Below are 17,841 nucleotides of genomic sequence, written 5' to 3' on the forward strand. Positions count from 1 at the left end.
TGTACTTGACGGGTGTTAGAAAGGGAAGGGCAGAGTCTGGGTAGGGCTCTTCATCAGGAATACCATTGCACGCAACATCATTTCTGTTAGGCACGTAAATGTGGGTAGATTTGTCAGTTGGAGGAATTAGGACAAGAATTGTGTCCGTGTATTCACCATGTGAGGGTGCAGATGAGGATGAAGTTGACAAGTTTTATGAAGCATTGAGTGATATCATGGTCAGGGTCAACAGCAAGGACAGAATAGTGCTAATGGGCGATTTCAATGCGAGAGTTGGGAATAGAACTGAAGGATACGAAAGGGTGATTGGTAAATGTGGGGAAGATATGGAAGCTAATGGTAATGGGAAGCGTTTGCTGGCCTTCTGTGCTAGTAGGGGTTTAGCTGTTACGAATACATTCTTCAAGCACTACACATGGGAGGCTAGGGGTACCAGATCCATAATAGACTATATCTTATCAGACTTTGAATTCAGGAAATCTGTTAGGAATATAGTAGTTTTTCGCGGATTTTTCGATGATACAGACCACTATCTGATCTGTAGTGAACTAAGTATCTCTAGGCCTAGGGTAGAGAAAGTGAAATCTGTCTGCAAATGAATAAGGGTAGAAAATCTCCAGGACAAGGAAATTAGACAGAAGTACATGGATATGATTAGTGAGAAGTTTCGAACAGTAGACAGTAAGCAGGTTCAGGATATAGAAAGTAAATGGGTGGCATACAGGGATGCTGTAGTAGAAACAGCAAGGGAATGCTTAGGAACAACTGTGTGTAAAGATGGGAAAAGGCGAACATCTTGGTGGAATGGTGAAGTGACAGCAGCCTGTAAATGTAAAAAGAAGGCTTATCAGAAATGGCTCCAAACAAGGGTCGAGGCAGACAGGGATTTGTACGTAGATGAAAGAAACAGAGCGAAACAAATAGTTGTTGAACCCAAAAAGAAGTCATGGGAAGATTTTGGTAATAACCTGGAAAGGCTGGGTCAAGCAGCAGGGAAACCTTTCTGGACAGTAATAAAGAAACTTAGGAAGGGAGGGAAAAAGGAAATGAACAGTGTTTTGAGTAATTCAGGTGAACTCATAATAGATCCCAGGGAATCACTGGAGAGGTGGAGGGAATATTTTGAACATTTTCTCAATGTAAAAGGAAATCGTCCTTGTGGTGTTGCAAACAGCCAAACTCATGGGGAGGAGGAAAATGATTTTGGTGAAATTATGTTTGAGGAAGTGGAAAGGATGGTAAATAAACTCCATTGTCATAAGGCAGCAGGAATAGATGAAATTAGACCTGAAATGGTGAAGTATAGTGGGAAGGCAGGGATGAAATGGTTTCATAGAGTAGTAAAATTAGCGTGGAGTGTTGGTAAGATACCTTCAGATTGGACAAAAGCAGTAATTGCACCTATCTTAAGCAAGGGAAGAGGAAGGATTGCAACAACTATTGAGGTATCTCATTGAGTAGTATACCAGGCAAAGTATTCACTGGCATCTTGGAAGGGTGGGTGCGATCAGTCGTTGAGAGGAAGTTGGATGAAAACCAGTGTGGTTTCAGACCACAGAAAGGCTGTCAGGATCAGATTTTCAGTATGCGCCAGGTAATTGAAAAATGCTACGAGAGGAATAGGCAGTTGTGTTTATATTTCGTAGATCTAGAGAAAGTATATGACAGAGTACCGAGGGAAAAGAGGTTCACTATACTGGGGGACTATGGAATTAAAGGTAGATTACTAAAATCAATCAAAGGCATTTATGTTGACAATTGGGCTTCAGTGAGAATTGATGGTAGAATGAGTTCTTGGTTCAGGGTACTTACAGGGGTTAGACAAGGCTGTAATCTTTCACCTTTGCTGTTCGTAGTTTACATGGATCATCTGCTGAAAGGTATAAAATGGCAGGGAGGGGTTCAGTTAGGTGGAAATGTAGTAAGCAGTTTGGCCTATGCTGATGACTTGGTCTTAATGGCAGACTGTGCCGAAAGCCTGCAGTCTAATATCTTGGAACTTGAAAATAAGTGCAATGAGTATGGTATGAAAATTAGGTCTCTCAAAGACTAAATTGATGTCAGTAGGTAAGAAATTCAACAGAATTGAATGTCAGATTGGTGATACAAAGCTAGAACAGGTCGATAATTTCAAGTATTTAGGTTGTGTGTTCTTCCAGGATGGTAATATAGTGAGAGAGATTGAATCAAGGTGTAGTAAAGCTAATACAGTGAGCTCGCAGTTGCGATCAGCAGTATTCTGTAAGAAGGAAGTCAGCTCCCAGATGAAACTATCTGTACATCGGTCTGTTTTCAGACCAACTTTGCTTTACGGGAGCGAAAGCTGGGTGGACTCAGGATATCTTATTCATAAGTTAGAAGTAACAGACATGAAAGTAGCAAGAATGATTGCTGGTACAAACAGGTGGGAACAATGGCAGGAGGGCACTTGGAATGAGGAGATAAAGGCTAATTTAGGAATGAACTCGATGGATGAAGCTGTACGCGTAAACTGGCTTCGGTGGTGGGGTCATGTGAGGCGAATGGAGGAGGATAGGTTACCTAGGAGAATAATGGACTCTGCTATGTAGGGTGAGAGAAGTAGAGGGATACCAAGATGACGATGGTTAGACTCAGTTTCTAACGATTTAAAGATAAGAGGTATAGAACTAAATGAGGCCACAACACTAGTTGCAAATCGAGGATTGTGGCGACATTTAGTAAACTCTCAGAGGCTTGCAGACTGAACGCTGAAAGGCATAACAGTCTATAATGATAATGTATGTATGTATGTATGTATGTTTGTATGTATGTATGTATGTACTTAAATACTAAGTTTGACGAATTTATGTGCCGCTGTTTTCCCGTGATTATGTTGAGCGGAGGCGTTCGATATAGCAACCCTGTTTTTATAAGAGCAATACTGTTTTCTTAACATGGAGTGAACTATAGCAAACATTTCATTTATGTTATCTAAGGTGGCATCACTTGCCTGCTTTTTTACGAAATGTGAATCGTTACTACTACAGCAAGTTTGCACGCGATCAGTCATTATGACACTGAAATAAACAGTGTTCCTTTAGTCACCTCTTTGCACACAAAAGAGCTCCATATTTATGCGAATAATCCCCACAGCCTAATTTTAAGAAGATTCATTTTGAAAAAAATGAACAAAAATTCATTCCATTGAAAGAGTAAAGTAGGCATAAACAAACATTTCATATCACTTCGCGTGGTCCATGTGTTCTTCACGCAAATATGAACATGTAAATTTATGGATATTGCTGCTTTGCCTGAACGTATTTTAGATGATAAAAATCCATTATCACTGCTGTAAAATATATTTGCCATGAAAATTAAAAAGTAGGCCTACTGATGTGACAGATATTTCATTAAACTGAATTTGCAAAAGGCTCGATTCCCTGTAGATCGGAAAATTCTTTGTCTCTTGCATCACTCGAATCCTCTCCTAAATTACTTACAAAATCATCACACTCCACATCTAAAACACTTTTCACACATGGTTTCATTTTACTCGGGTAGTAGCATGACCGGTGGTGGATAATTCTTTTCATGCAGTGTAAACACTTGAAACAGACACACTGGCAAACTTGAGATGTTAATTTTATGATATCATCAATTATACGGTCGGGATAGTTTTCCATAAACTTATTAAATACATTTAACATAACAGTCTTCTTTTTCCTTTTCATCTGATGCTCCCAGGAAGATGACACCGTGGCCCATGCAGAGTTCCCAACTGTGTTTGGCACACTCCCGTTAGGTGAATCTTATAAATCCACAGTTTTCTCCAAATCCCGCCAGAATTTCAAACGACTAGATTTATTGGAAAAGGGGCATGGTTGAACATACACAATCACGTATTGAATGACATGACGCCCAATATATCACAGTTTACATTAATTTTCAAATTATACAACATGCAAAATAGGCGCATTCCACCATTTCCAGACGCTTTGACATTCTAGACGGCATGGCCTGGAGGGTAAGGGCTGGCTGGCAGCATACCACGCGGGAAGTGCTGTCATAATCTGTTGACAGGTCCCTGAGACCGGGACCATACCTACAGTGAAACCTCATGAGTGCCTTTCTCATTAACACGTTTTCCCGCTTAGCATCTTGTAAATTTGAAGTCCCGATTCTCATCGTATTTAAGCTATATAAAAATACCTCACTTATTATGTCATGAATTTTTGCTATTACTGCTTAGTACGATCACATTTTCCTAGCCCTGGAAATGTTATTTGTCATCCCTTGTGAAAGGAACATGATTTCCAACTTGGGTAAGAAAGAGCCCTCGCCACAGTTGCGTGATAGCCGGGCTGAGTGGCTTAGATGGTTGAGGCACTGGCCTTCTGACCCCAACTTGGTAGGTTCAGTGGTACAGCCCCAGCATTTGCCTGGTATTTGAACTCCTGCGGGACTAAATTCTGGCACTTCAGCATCTCCGAAAACCATCAAAGTATTTAGTGGGTATAAAGCCAATAACATTATTATTATTAGTTGTGTGATAGCAGTGAAAGACCTTGAATTCCTGAACTTCACAGGATAAGTTGCAAGTTTGGGGAGTAGGCTGTTGGCTTCAGGAATATTTAATTTTGCTTGCCGGTTAGCAGCGAGATTGCTGAATAACACAGTGAGCCTGTTTGTGCTTGTATTTTGCATTCCATTCAAAAATTAGAACTTTGTTTTGTGTTGAGTGGTACAGTGAAGGGTAGCGAATATTTTGTCGCCTGATAGCCTCCATCTGGATTAGGAACATAATCGTTGAAGTTGACCAGTGTCTTGTGACAGCCTAGTTATGGATTCGAAATAAGTCATGAAATTCGTCAGTAATGAAGACAAGTAAAATCTATCAGAAAGTGGACTGGCATCAGCATCTTTAAGTGCCCATAGGTAGCGTGAATGTAAAACTTGCACCTTCAAGTTTCGACTCGATCATTCGAGTTGGTGGAATCAAAGTTTTGTCGATCAAAATGGTGGCGTAAGCCTCAGTCACACATGGTTGAGGTTGAGTGTAACCTCCAATTCATTGTCGAAGAGTGCGGCCAGAAAATAATGTTTAATAATGGAAATGGCATATGGCTTTTAGTGCCGGGAGTGTCCGAGGACAAGTTCGGCTCGCCAGATGCAGGTCTTTCGATTTGACTCCCGTGGGCGACCTGCGCGTCGTGATGAGGATGACACAAATACCCAGTTCCCGTGCCAGTTAAATTAACCAATTATGGTTAAAATTCCCGACCCTGCCGGGAATCGAACCCGGCACCCCTGTGACCAAAGGCCAGCATGCTAACCATTTAGCTATGGAGCCGGACAATGTTTAATAACCCACTGGTCCGAAATAAAAGTCTTCTACTGCCATTTGTTTTAGAAAGAGTGTGAAATGCAATAATACTTTGGTATTTTTATGGGCCCGTACGCAAATGTAGGGGCTGCCTGGCGTTAAAAGCATGCTCGGTTCGCCTGGAAGGACGTGGGTTCGAATCCCCATCAGGAATTATTATTTATAAATTTCATTTTCTGTATTGACAGATTCAAAGTATAGATAAGAAAAGTGTTTTTCCACCAATCAATACACAATTTATTTTAAATAGATTAAACTAGTACCGGTTTCGGCTCTTTGACGGCCATCATCAGCTAGTACATGATTTGTTTCTAGCCATTAGACAATTCACAAGTTGTTATTGTATTAGACATCCAGATGTCTAATGGGGAATGGAAATGTATACAGTAGCATGTAATTAAAATATCAGTAGTCAAATTTAAGAAACGAGATTTCCACTTCCAGAGGTGCATATGGCCCTGAGGTTCACTCAGCCTACACCAAAAATGAGTACCAGGTTAATTCGTGGGAGCAAAGGCGGTCGGGCGTAGAGCTAACCACTGTACCCCATCACGTGCTGAGGTTAATAATGGTGGAAGCCTTTATATTCCACTCCTCCAAGGCCCTTCATGGCCTGTACGGAGGTGACTTTGCTTTGCTTCGCTTCGCTTTGCTTTGCCTATGCAAATGTTTTCATATTTATGGTCTGGTATTTTTTACACCTTTCAGTGCACTGTTGTTATTTTATAATCCCCAGCGGAAAAGGTTTTCACATTTGTTCTGTCATGTTTGTCACACCTTTTAATATTCTCCGCTCATCTTCAGAAAGGGTAGATCTAGTTTTCACTGTACCTGTGGATACACAATATAAAATGCAATTATATCGGAAAAAGTCATATCTAGTGTTTCTATATCCCTGTTGATAGTTTTTATTCTATTCAGTATTACGTTTTCTTGCTTAACACATTCTTTTTCCTTGTCTTCTGCAGAAACGTTTTATTGAGGTTTTACTGTAGCATGCTTCTGACTGAGACATAGTGCCTCCCCTATATTCTGAAGTAGAGCAACAACAACAACAACAACAACAACAAAGCGAATCAGACGATTACACTCGAGAGACTTTTAATTCAGCAAAATAAGAAACAGAGTCATGATACATCATTATGCAGACTTTTTTAAAAAAGTTGCTTTACATCGCGCTGACACAGATAAGTCTTATGGCGACGATAGGGTAGGAAAGCGACCTTGGCCTTAATTAAGGTACAGCCCCAGCATTTGCCTGGTGTGAAAATGGGGAAACCACGGAAAACCATCTTCAGGGCTGCCGACAGTGGGGTTCGAACTCACTGTCTCCCAAATACTGGATACTGGCTGCACTTAAGCAACTGCAGCTATCGAGCTCGGTACTTTTTATTTTCATTAGCATTAAAATACAAACTCTTGCTTACTAATACATATTTAGGATTGTCAGTACTTTACTGATAAATGAAATCATATTTAATAGCAATGATATTTCTGGCTAGATTCCAGCTATTCATAAGTTAAAACCTGCCAGAAAACCCACCAGCAGCTGCCATTGACTTTCACCCACTAACTTAACATTAAAAGCCTTTATATCTAGCCGAATACTGCTGAATTGGCAACACTGGGCCCATATGCAATTACACGCTTTCCCCATCATAGCAACAACATTCAGATTTGTATATATTCGTGTAATAGTTCGTACATTTACTTCCTTTCAGTTGCTAGGCATTTGTTATCTCCTCGTTGTACTTCCTCTTAAAACAAAAATCACCACCACCACCTCACTAGTGGTGTACTAATGCCAATATCGAAAACTAGGTGAGCCAGAAACGTGTTGCCAACCTTGACACAACCGGGCGAGTTGGCCGTGCGGTCAGGGGCGTGCGGCTGTAAGCTTGCATCCGGGAGATAGTGGGTTCGAATCCTACTGTCGGCAGCCCTGAAGATGGTTTTCCATGGTTTCCCATTTTCACACCAGGCAAATGCTGGGGCTGTACCTTAATTAAGGCCATGGACGCTTCTTTCCAACTCCTAGGCCTTTCCTATCCCGTCGTCGCCATAAGACCTATCTGTGTCGGTGAGACGTAAAGCAAGTAGTTAGCAACCTTGACACAAATAAAACTCTCACCCCAATTTCTTTCCTCAATTTTTTTTTAAATATGCAGGGATTATTTGCATAAATATGGTAATTCAGAAATGTTATAACTAGTTCTGTGGTTTCACAAGAGACGGCAGACCACAGTCTATTCAAGATTCACATCCTTAGCATTTACACGACATCAGTACCACGAATGCAATTCCGGAAAGGCGCATATGCGGTGACAGTCCCTACTGGCGTGCAGGTGTGGGTTGCATATATACAGTACGTACACAGTATTTAAAAGGTTAAGGATTTAGCAGCATGTGAACTTGAAATTATCTGTGTGTGTGGGGGCGGGGGGGAGGGAAAGAAATGCCACAGAGGCAATGCATCACTTAATAAAGGAGGAGCACAGGGATTCTTCTATGTCACGTGCACAAGCTTTGTTTTGAGTGGCACAGAAGGTTTAATAAGGATCAGGAGGAGATAGAAGATGATGAGCATCCAGGCTCTTCAATCATATTTTTTAAAAATTGATGAAAACATTCAGAAAATTAGTGAAATTGTGTATGCTGTTCGACAACTGAGTATCAGAATGAGAGCAGATATGGTGAATATTGAAAAGTGACAGTAAGAGAAGAATATTGCATAACTTATTGACCAAGAGGAAAGTATGTTCGGAGGTGGTCTCTTCATCAGTACAATGCACCAATCCACAGTGCCATTTCTGTGAAGACATTTTGGTGTGATAAATGCATTCCAATTCTTGAACATCCCCCATGCCCACCACCCTTTGTGACTTTTTTCTCTTGTCCAGTGTGAGAAGTGTGTTGAAGGGAACACATGTTCAGCCCATGGAAGAGTTCAAAAGCAAAAACAGTGACGGTTCTGCATCGGTTGACACTCAGTGAGTTTCAGCATTTCTTCGCAAAACCTGCTAAAAGGAAGTGTGAAGTTTGCATTTCATGCTTCCTTATTATGAGGTAGTATTCAAATCTGAATTTTGAGATAAGACTGTAATCGAGGCCTAACATAGTCTTGGTACCAAGTTTCAACAAAATATCTTCTGTGGTTCTCGTATGATGTTGGAACATACATACATACATACATACATACATACATACATACATACATACATACATACATACGTACATACGTACATACATACATACATACATAAAATCTTTTTTTCATAAGTCTATTTTCAGATGTTTTAAACTTTAAAGAATAAAATAAAAAAAATGAAACCCCATGGCACTACAGCCCTTGAAGGGCCTTGGCCTACCAAGTGACTGCTGCTCAGCTCGAAGACCTGCAGATTATGAGGTGTCGTTTGGTCAGCACGATGAATCCTCTTGGCAGTTATTCTTGGCTTTCTAGACCGGGGCCACTATCTCACCATCAGATAGCTCCTCAATTCTAATCACGTAAGCTGAGTGGACCTCGACCAGCCCTCAGGTCGAGGTAAAAATAAAATCCCTGATCTGGCTGAGAATCAAACCTGGGGCCTGCGGGTAGGAGGCAAGCACGCTACCCCTACACTACAGGGCCGGCAAATTAAACTTGCAAAAACAAAACAAACAAAAACTAAAATATCTGCAAAAGTAATCAAAAGGACAGACACATTATTGTTTTATTATTTACTGGCTGACGTGCCCTTGCTTTGCTACGGAATGAGGAGGCAGCAGAAGAGACACTATGCACATCACAACAAACAAGGGTCAATGAAAAGTTATTGTTGATCAATTTTATGAGCTTTTGATTGTGTAGACCTTCACGTTTAGTTGTGTTTAGACTCTGTACTATTAGGGCATTTAATGTTAAGAAAACTCTTCCTTCTATCATGACTCCCTCTTGTCGTATTCTTCAAGCGATTGTTATTCTTCATGGGATCATTCCTTTACAATATTTCTCACTTTTATAATCATCTTCACAACTTTCCTTGTTGATATGGATCAATGACCATGCGGTTTTACATCTATAATCATGACAAAAACCATCGCCAGTTAACACGATTGAACAATAGTTCCATGTTAGCTATGCTTGGCATTGATATGTACTAAGAAACAAAAGTCTAAATTCATGAATTCTGTTATCATAGCCGGTACGGTAAAACTTAAGACATAAATGATCGGAAATTGTATTCTCTGTAACTTTTCTTATGTAGTATGTTTCGGTAGAACCGAATACATAGGTATTTAAAGATGAAATTTTAGACCCTTTCTCCTCAACTACCATTTCATGCAGCATGTATACAATTATTTACAACCTAAACTGTTGTCTTATTTCCCGACTTAACATACCAATTTTCATTCAATTCTGTTCACCCATTTTCTCAGGGCTGGGCATTGATATGGACTTAGCAACAACAAGAAAGTCAAAATTCATTAATTTCTCAGTTGTCATAGTCGGGTAAAAATGTATAACACATAAATTATTTAAAATTTAATTCTTTATAACTTCAGTTATGTAATATTTATCAATAGGACCACTAATACAGTTAAAATTGAAATAATTGATGAAGAGGTTCAACCTATTCAATACAAAAGAAATAAGAAATGTAGTGAATTACATTCCCATTTAATAATAAGTAGAAATGGTACCGGTTTCGACCCTAGTCCAGGTCATCATCATTTTACTTCTTCTGAGTTTTACAGTGTCTACCCCCGTTCATTTTTATATCGCCTCTTCTACTGATCCGGACTATACTTGATCTTTCATTTCCTTTTCCTATGCATTGTTTTTCATGTTTTAATTGGCTTATGATGACCTGGACTAGGGTCGAAACCGGTACCATTTCTACTTATTATTAAATGGGAACGAATCCTCCTCAAACCCATTGAACTATGTAAATCAGTTCCTAAATAAGGAACAGCTGATAAGAGGTTTGTAATTACAGTTGCTCCTCAAAAAGATATTTGACCTCAAGGGAGAACGTATCCTATAAAAGCTGTTCCTATAACTAGAAACAAAATTACAACACCTGGAATGTAATTCACTACATTTCTTATTTTTTTTGTATTGAATAGGTTGAATCTCTTCATCAATTATTTCAATTTTAACTGTAATATTCTTCAATACGGAACAATGACATTTTTAACTTTAAAGGACCACTAATAACATAGATATGTGAAAATTACATTTTAGGCTTTCGCCTAAGCTACCGTTTCACTCAGCATGAATAAAATTATATATATTGCATCCAGGAGATAGCGGGTTCGAATTCCACTGTTGGCAGTCCTGAAGATGGTTTTTCGTGGTTTCCCATTTTCACACCAGGCATATGCTGGGGTTGTACCTTGATCAAGGCCACGGCCACTTCCTTTCCACTCCTAGGCTTTTTCTATCCCATCGTCGTCATAAGACGTGTCTGTGTCAGTGTGACATGAAGCAAATTGTTTAAAAATATATATATATATATTTATAGCCTCATTGCCTGATTTTAATTTTCATTAAATTCTCTTTGGCCACTTTCTCATGATGCCCAGACAGACAGACGGACGGACGGACGGACGGACGGACAGACAGACAGACATGACGGAAAACTAAACAGAGCATTTTCTTGTTACTGTGGACACAACCAATACAAAAATACCATTCTTTTCAAATTCTGAGCAATGTACAGACAAAACTTGTTTATTTTATATAGATACCAATGCTGTAAATTTGAACCTGGAAGCTGTGGGAGGCATGTCTTAACCTATTTAGCTACACAGACTGACTCTTTGTTTGTACAGGATGTAGCCAGTGGGCTTCTTCAAAGCAGTGATAAAGAACAGAGAAACCAAGATGAGGCATCTGAAAGTAATACGATCAAAGCTTCCAATGAACAGATACCTCCTTCAACGTTGGGAACAAAGGAAATTCCAAACGGTGAAGTTATTATGGATGGCCCAACAGTTCCTGTTGTACAGCACAAGGTAAGGTGGCAAATCTGTTATTAGTATGTTTCAGACATTATTCATAAACTGATGTTTGCAATTCCTCATGTAGCATATAGCAATTAAGGCTTTCACGGCCAGTGTTACAAATCATGTCAGTGTTTTCCGGCCTCGTAGGCCATCGTCCAGGAGCATGTGATGGCCCCGACGTTTCACCAAAGACTACGTCCGACATTACCAAGGGTCCGACCAACTTCAGTAGCAGCGAAGCTCACAGTGAAATGGAGTGGTATTGCAATTCCACCTCATTATATAGTGTAGGCTACAGTGCATGGCTTACATATTGTTCCACCATGCTGGAGGGGCAGTCGCTGATTGGCTGTTCTTCACCAGCACACCAACAATTTCAACCGTAAGGAGGAATCTGAACGAGTAAACAAAGCCTGATTTCCAGTGTTGAAAATCTTAAATCCTGGAGGACACGATGCCCAGTAAAAGCAATGGGTGATCAGTTGCCTGTCTCCACCAACGCAAGTCGTCATACTTTGGGCTCCTTAATGCTTCAATCATTGGCTGAAGAACAGCCAATCAGCAATCCAGCATGGTGGACCAGTAGGTGAGCAGTGCATCGTAGCCTGCACCGTATAATGAGATGGAATTGCAACACCACTCCATTCCACTATGAGCTTCGCTGCTATTGAAGTCGGTCAGAACTCTTGATAATGCTGAACGCAGTCTTCGGTGAAATGTCAGGACCATCACACGCTCCTGGACCACAGCCTACAAGCCCAGGAAACACTGACATGATTTGAGTCTGGCATTTTTAACTTACTTGTGCCAGTTTCCTCTGTTCCTATCTGACCTTGCTTGGTCAGCTCTCCTTAGAGGTTTATGAAGCCTAGGGTGCTTTAGTTTTTACATCCCATTCTTTAAAGTGTTGTACTACTTCCTTTTTCTTTCTGGTTAGTGTTATGAGAGCGAGAGAGGTTGGTTGCCCAGTTGAACTTCCTCTTACACTAATAAGGGCATGCATGGTTCATCTTCATTTACTATACCACTCCTCCTCATCCATCACTGTATCCTAGTCCAGATGGGTTACCTTGAGTTTGTCAGTAGCAGTAGTGATATTTGAGAACCTAATAATCTGTAAGAACACAACCTACTTGTATCTCAGATATGAATCTGTACATTCAGTATATTTATTATAGATCATTAAAAGTGGCTGTGTGATTTGGGTCACATAGCTATCAGCTTGCATTAGGGAGATATGGGGTTCGAACTCCTCTGTTGGCAGCCCTGAAGATGATTTTCCTTGGTTTCCTATTTTCACACCAGGCAAATGCTGGGGCTGTACCTTAATTAAGGCCATGGCTGCTTCTTCCCACTCCTAGCCCTTTCGTATCCCATCATCGCCACAAGACCTATCTGTGTCAGTGTGACGTAAAGCAGAAAATAAAGCCATCTTGAAATGCCACAGTTTGCTTTTACTATTTTCTCTTTCATTAGTTCAACATCACCTCAGTCAGTATCATTCTCAGTGGATCAGTGGTAGAATATCCAACTCATGATCCCAAGTTTGCAGGTTCGATCCTGGCTGAGATAGTTATTTTTGAAGGACTGTCAAAAATCTTGGCACTCTGTGTCATTGTTGATATGTTAAAAATCTCTTGTGACACTGTTGGATCACCCAACAAAATTAAATTACCTCAGCTATATGAACCATTAAGTAGAATTCCATTTTCATTGCTAGAGAGCAGCACAGTCAAATGTTTAAATTGGTAGTCCAGCCACCTAGATGGCACCACTTATGAAGATCTGAAAATTGTTAGCCAAGGCCATACGGCTGTTATATTACAATTTTTCCTTATCAACACGTATGGTTCTTTCTCGTTTTCCTATCACTGTTTCCCACTCCCAATAGAGAAGGCTCCATCATTGGCCATCATGTAACATGGACTAAGGATGTCTGCCATATGAACTACACCAGGCTTCCTTGCTAATTTCTGTGTGGTGAAATTTGCTGCTCAAGCGCAAAAGCCTGTGGTGCCGCTTTGAAGTGTTAAAAGGACCAGCTTAAACTATGAAGGTCACAGATATCAACCCTCGAACCTGTGACACAAGGATCCCTTCCCATGACACTGAACTACCTTTATTGCTCTTGAACTGTTTGAGCAAGAATGTCACAGGCATGAAGAATCTAAATGACAGAAATTTAAACCATTTCTCTCCCATAAAGAAATTTTCATTTAAAACTTTTTCAAGTCCATGCTGATTTATGAATGTGTGGAATTAACAGTATGATAATCTTTCATATAATCAATTTGTTTTAATTTTTGAAGCATGCTAATTTTGTAGGAGTACAATAATTAGAGATCTTTCCTTACAGCTTCATTTGCAGCCCACTTAGAAATCCCAGACTCTCGAGCTAACTTGGGTACCGAGTGAGTGGCATCACTTTTTTTTTTTCATTTTTTTTTTTTTTTTCATGTAGCTGTCTGCTTGTATTTGTATTTGGGAGGTAGTCATCAGCCCTGAAGATGGTTTTATATGTTTTCCCGTTTTTGCACCAGGCTGTACCGTAAGTCCTTGGTCGCTATCCTCAAAGTCATAGCCCTTTCCTGTCCCATTATCACCATAAGATTGTTTATGTCAGTGTGACTTTGGAAAGAAAACACTGCAACATTATAGCTAAGGTTTAATCAAGTTTTCATATGTTATAGGCCTGCCACTTATGGGTATATAGTCAAGAGGAGACACAAAATTTACATATTAAATCACATATAATATTGTAATTTGGGCACCTGGAATAAGGAAAACAAATTTTTAATTTAACATTTTCCCTAAACTGATACCCGTTGTGAGAAACATGTTTGACTAAAATACACTTTAACATTATCACCATTATTCTGTTGCACTGTCACCAGTACTTTGTTCTCTAATGTTCCCAATGCTATCTACCCATCACATACAACTTACCTTTGCCATTCAAGGTCTTGCCAATGACCCAGTCTGACTGATGCTGCCAAATTTTGTGTTGTTTTGTTCAAGGGGAAGGTCACTACATGAATTTGCACTCCAACCAATTAGATCTGTTGTGCTTCCCCCAAACATAGAGGGCGAAACCTGGTGTCAGCACATAGCTTACTCCCATTGAATAACATTATGTGTCTGCTCAAGGCTTAACATTCCCATCCGACGGATGAATCATAATTAACAGCGTCATGTGCACTCACTGCATATGGGCACTGCAGAGAGGTTTGGAATTGAATCAAGGCTTTTGGCACGCAATCTAGTGATTAGAAGTTGTATATCACTGAAAAGTGGCAGGCCTCCAGCATAGTGATGGTGTACAGACCTACTGGCGTAAGTCACAAAAAGCAAGTTTTTCAGGAGAGAGAGAAAACAGTTTGCACCTCACTACAGAGATTGATATTTCTTATTTGTTGTTTATTTGAATTCTATAAAGTATCTAAGATTGTAGTCTCCTGGAGGTGTGGAATCATACAGTTTCTTGAAATTAATTCTTTAATGTGAAATTTGAGGGTTACGCCATTTGGTTTTTTTTTTTTTTTTTTTTGCTAGGGGCTTTACGTCGCACCGACACAGATAGGTCTTATGGCGACGATGGGATAGGAAAGGCCTAGGAGTTGGAAGGAAGCGGCCGTGGCCTTAATTAAGGTACAGCCCCAGCATTTGCCTGGTGTGAAAATGGGAAACCACGGAAAACCATTTTCAGGGCTGCCGATAGTGGGATTCGAACCTACTATCTCCCGGATGCAAGCTCACAGCCGCGCGCCTCTACGCGCACGGCCAACTCGCCCGGTGCCATTTGGTTTGGCTTGGACTTATACAAACTTCAATGTTGGTACAACAGTGTATATTTTGGATTACACTGATTGGAATAAATAATAACAACAGCAGTAAGTTGTTTATTATGTTATTATGTGAAAGAATGATCATTAATTGTAAGAAAACTATTAAAAAACACAAGTTTTCTATCCTGATATATTTAAATAAATTGCCCTCACAGAAGTAACACTCAAATTCACAACGAAACTGAATTAGCGTCATATACTAATAATTATTTGTATACCATATGACAAAAGTACTGTTACTGAATTATGTAGTTAATTTTATTGACAACTAAATGAGATCAAAACAAAGACAGACACATTGTGTTACACTAGCTGGCTTGTGCGCACTTGTGAGATCAAGAGATTTAACTGTCTCAAGTCTAGTGGCTTACGCCAATTGACTGGTACAACCTACTGTTTACTATGGTTTACGACTAGTTAGTTACGTCAAGTGGCTTGCCTGACCTTGCCATGTATGGGGTTACGCCATCAAGGTTTTCCTGCACTGATGGAAGGTCTTGAGGGTTATGTCAATTTGAATGTGCATTACAGTGTTAACTACTTGATTCATGCACAACCTTAATTTGGAAATTCGGGAGGGTTACGCCAATTGGCCTATACACCATCGATATGAAAACTTGATTACTGTAAATCTCAGATATAATGTTGCAGAGCTTTTATTTAACGTCCCACTGACACAGGAATTGTGTGGTGACAATGGGATAAGAAAGGGCTAGGATTGGGAAGGAAGCAACCAAGGACTTTATTAAGATACAGCCTGGAGTGAAAATGGGAAACCACAGATAAACATCTTCAGGGCTGCTGACAGTGGTGTTTGAACCCACTATCTACCGAATACAAGCAGATACCTACATGAACCCAAACCATGTAGCCACTTGCTCGGTATGCTAGTTAGCACAAGAGTCTAGAATCTCTAAATGGGCTGCAAATAAAACTGTAAGGAAAGATCTCAAATTATTGTACCCCTACCTGCCAGCATTCTGATGGTGAATTATTTTTTCCACCAATAGGACTCAAACCAGCTAACCATCGTGTCAGACCATACAGATTTGACATTTTATTGATCATAGCCACCAAGTGGGCTTTAGTACCAAGTTAATGCTTTCTCTAACAACAGACCATAACTGTGCTGCTCTCTTCAGAGAGGAGGTTCCCTGGCACACTGTATTTTTTCATATTACTTGTGTTTGATTTTGATACTTATTTCTGTAACATATAACTTTGTGGTAAGTAACCAGTGTCCTTGGGGAGAGTCTTGTACAATTAAGACTCCCCGTATTTCCACTGGGAAAGTAACAGTTGCATTGAAGTCAACCATTGGCTGTTGTCATGAGTCAGTGGTTTTCAGCTCGGCAGACAGATATTGTGTTACTAGACTTTGTTTAATTTTCAGCCTTTTGAATTCAAAAAGGTAATTTTTTGTGCATGGTAGGAGGGCATTATTAGTAGCTTAACTGCTGCCTTCCTACCCAGATGACTGTAATTGGACCTTTATCAAACCTGCTTATTTTCATGCATATTTAAACGGATTTAAGGGGACTCATGACTAAAATTTGAAACTTCTATAATTTCCCCTTACCACCAAATTTAAGACAAGAGCATAAATTAATATGATACAGCCCCATACAAAATTTGGAGTTGATTACTTAAATTGTTTCCAAGTTGTTTGTGTTAGGTGCAGTTAGTACGTGTTCAAGAGATATTTAGTACAGAACAAAAATGGCCAACCAGACACTAGTGGGATCCAAACCCATAATCTCCTAATAGCTCAGTTGGTAGAACAACCGACGCAAAATCATGAGGTTGTGGGTTCAGATCCCACTGGTGTCTGTGCTTAACATCTCTTCAACACATACTAATTGTATGGAACATGACGTAATAGGTTGAAAGTCCATTTCGATTACAATGCGGTCAGGAAAATTCAGTATTCATTGTTAACAAATAATGTTTATTTTTTATACGATGCGTGGAAAATTCTCCTTGCCGCACAGTTTTAATTATTTTTGGGCTATAATTTGGCAGACTTTTCAAAAATACTCACATACTTAATAATAACTCTTGGTTTTGCAATCAGTTATAAACTATTGCAGATATCAAAATTTTAATTGTTCATTATTCATACAGTAGGCAAAAATCTAGTTTGCTGCTAATTTAGGAGCAAAAGTATAAAGGTCATACAGTATTCAACTGATGATAAAATGCAGAATTACTCTTTAATTCTTGTACATATTCAAACATTCTCTGAAAATTTCAGGTGAATCTGATAAGAACTGTCACAAGGAACATTTTGTACGTGGCAATGACCTGAAAATATTTTAAGCTGGAAAAATGCAATTGAAAGTTTTAAGGAACACACTTGCTTTAAAACTGCTCCGGACTGTAAGTTACTGCCTCAGACTTCTTTCTCCTCTTATGCACAGCATAGGCACTACAAGGTAAATATATTCCAGCGGTATTATTGAAATGGTGGTCCGAAAAAGTTTGTAGCCAACATTGTCTGACAGCGTGAGAGAAAGGGGCGTGGTTTTGCTCTATACATCCTGTACCACTACCGCTTAAATCCAGTATTTAGAGCATTAAAAATAGCGTTAGAGGATAAATTGGGTATTTTTAAGGTTATATTTGAAAATCGACTTTTTGGTAAAAAAAATTGCAACA

General features: G+C 39.6%; 1 protein-coding gene across 1 annotated transcript in view; it reads left to right on the forward strand.

The window, feature by feature from the left end:
* LOC136886717 (uncharacterized) overlaps positions 1–17,841 on the forward strand; it is a 420,809-nt gene that overhangs the window by 262,339 nt on the left and 140,629 nt on the right. Inside the window, exon 16 of the mRNA XM_067159522.2 lies at positions 11,165–11,347. Coding sequence (XP_067015623.2) covers positions 11,165–11,347 — 183 coding nt within the window. The remainder of the gene's footprint in view (positions 1–11,164; positions 11,348–17,841) is intronic.

This window comes from Anabrus simplex, chromosome X (genome assembly GCF_040414725.1).
Source record: "Anabrus simplex isolate iqAnaSimp1 chromosome X, ASM4041472v1, whole genome shotgun sequence".
Classification (NCBI taxonomy): Eukaryota; Metazoa; Arthropoda; class Insecta; order Orthoptera; family Tettigoniidae; genus Anabrus; species Anabrus simplex.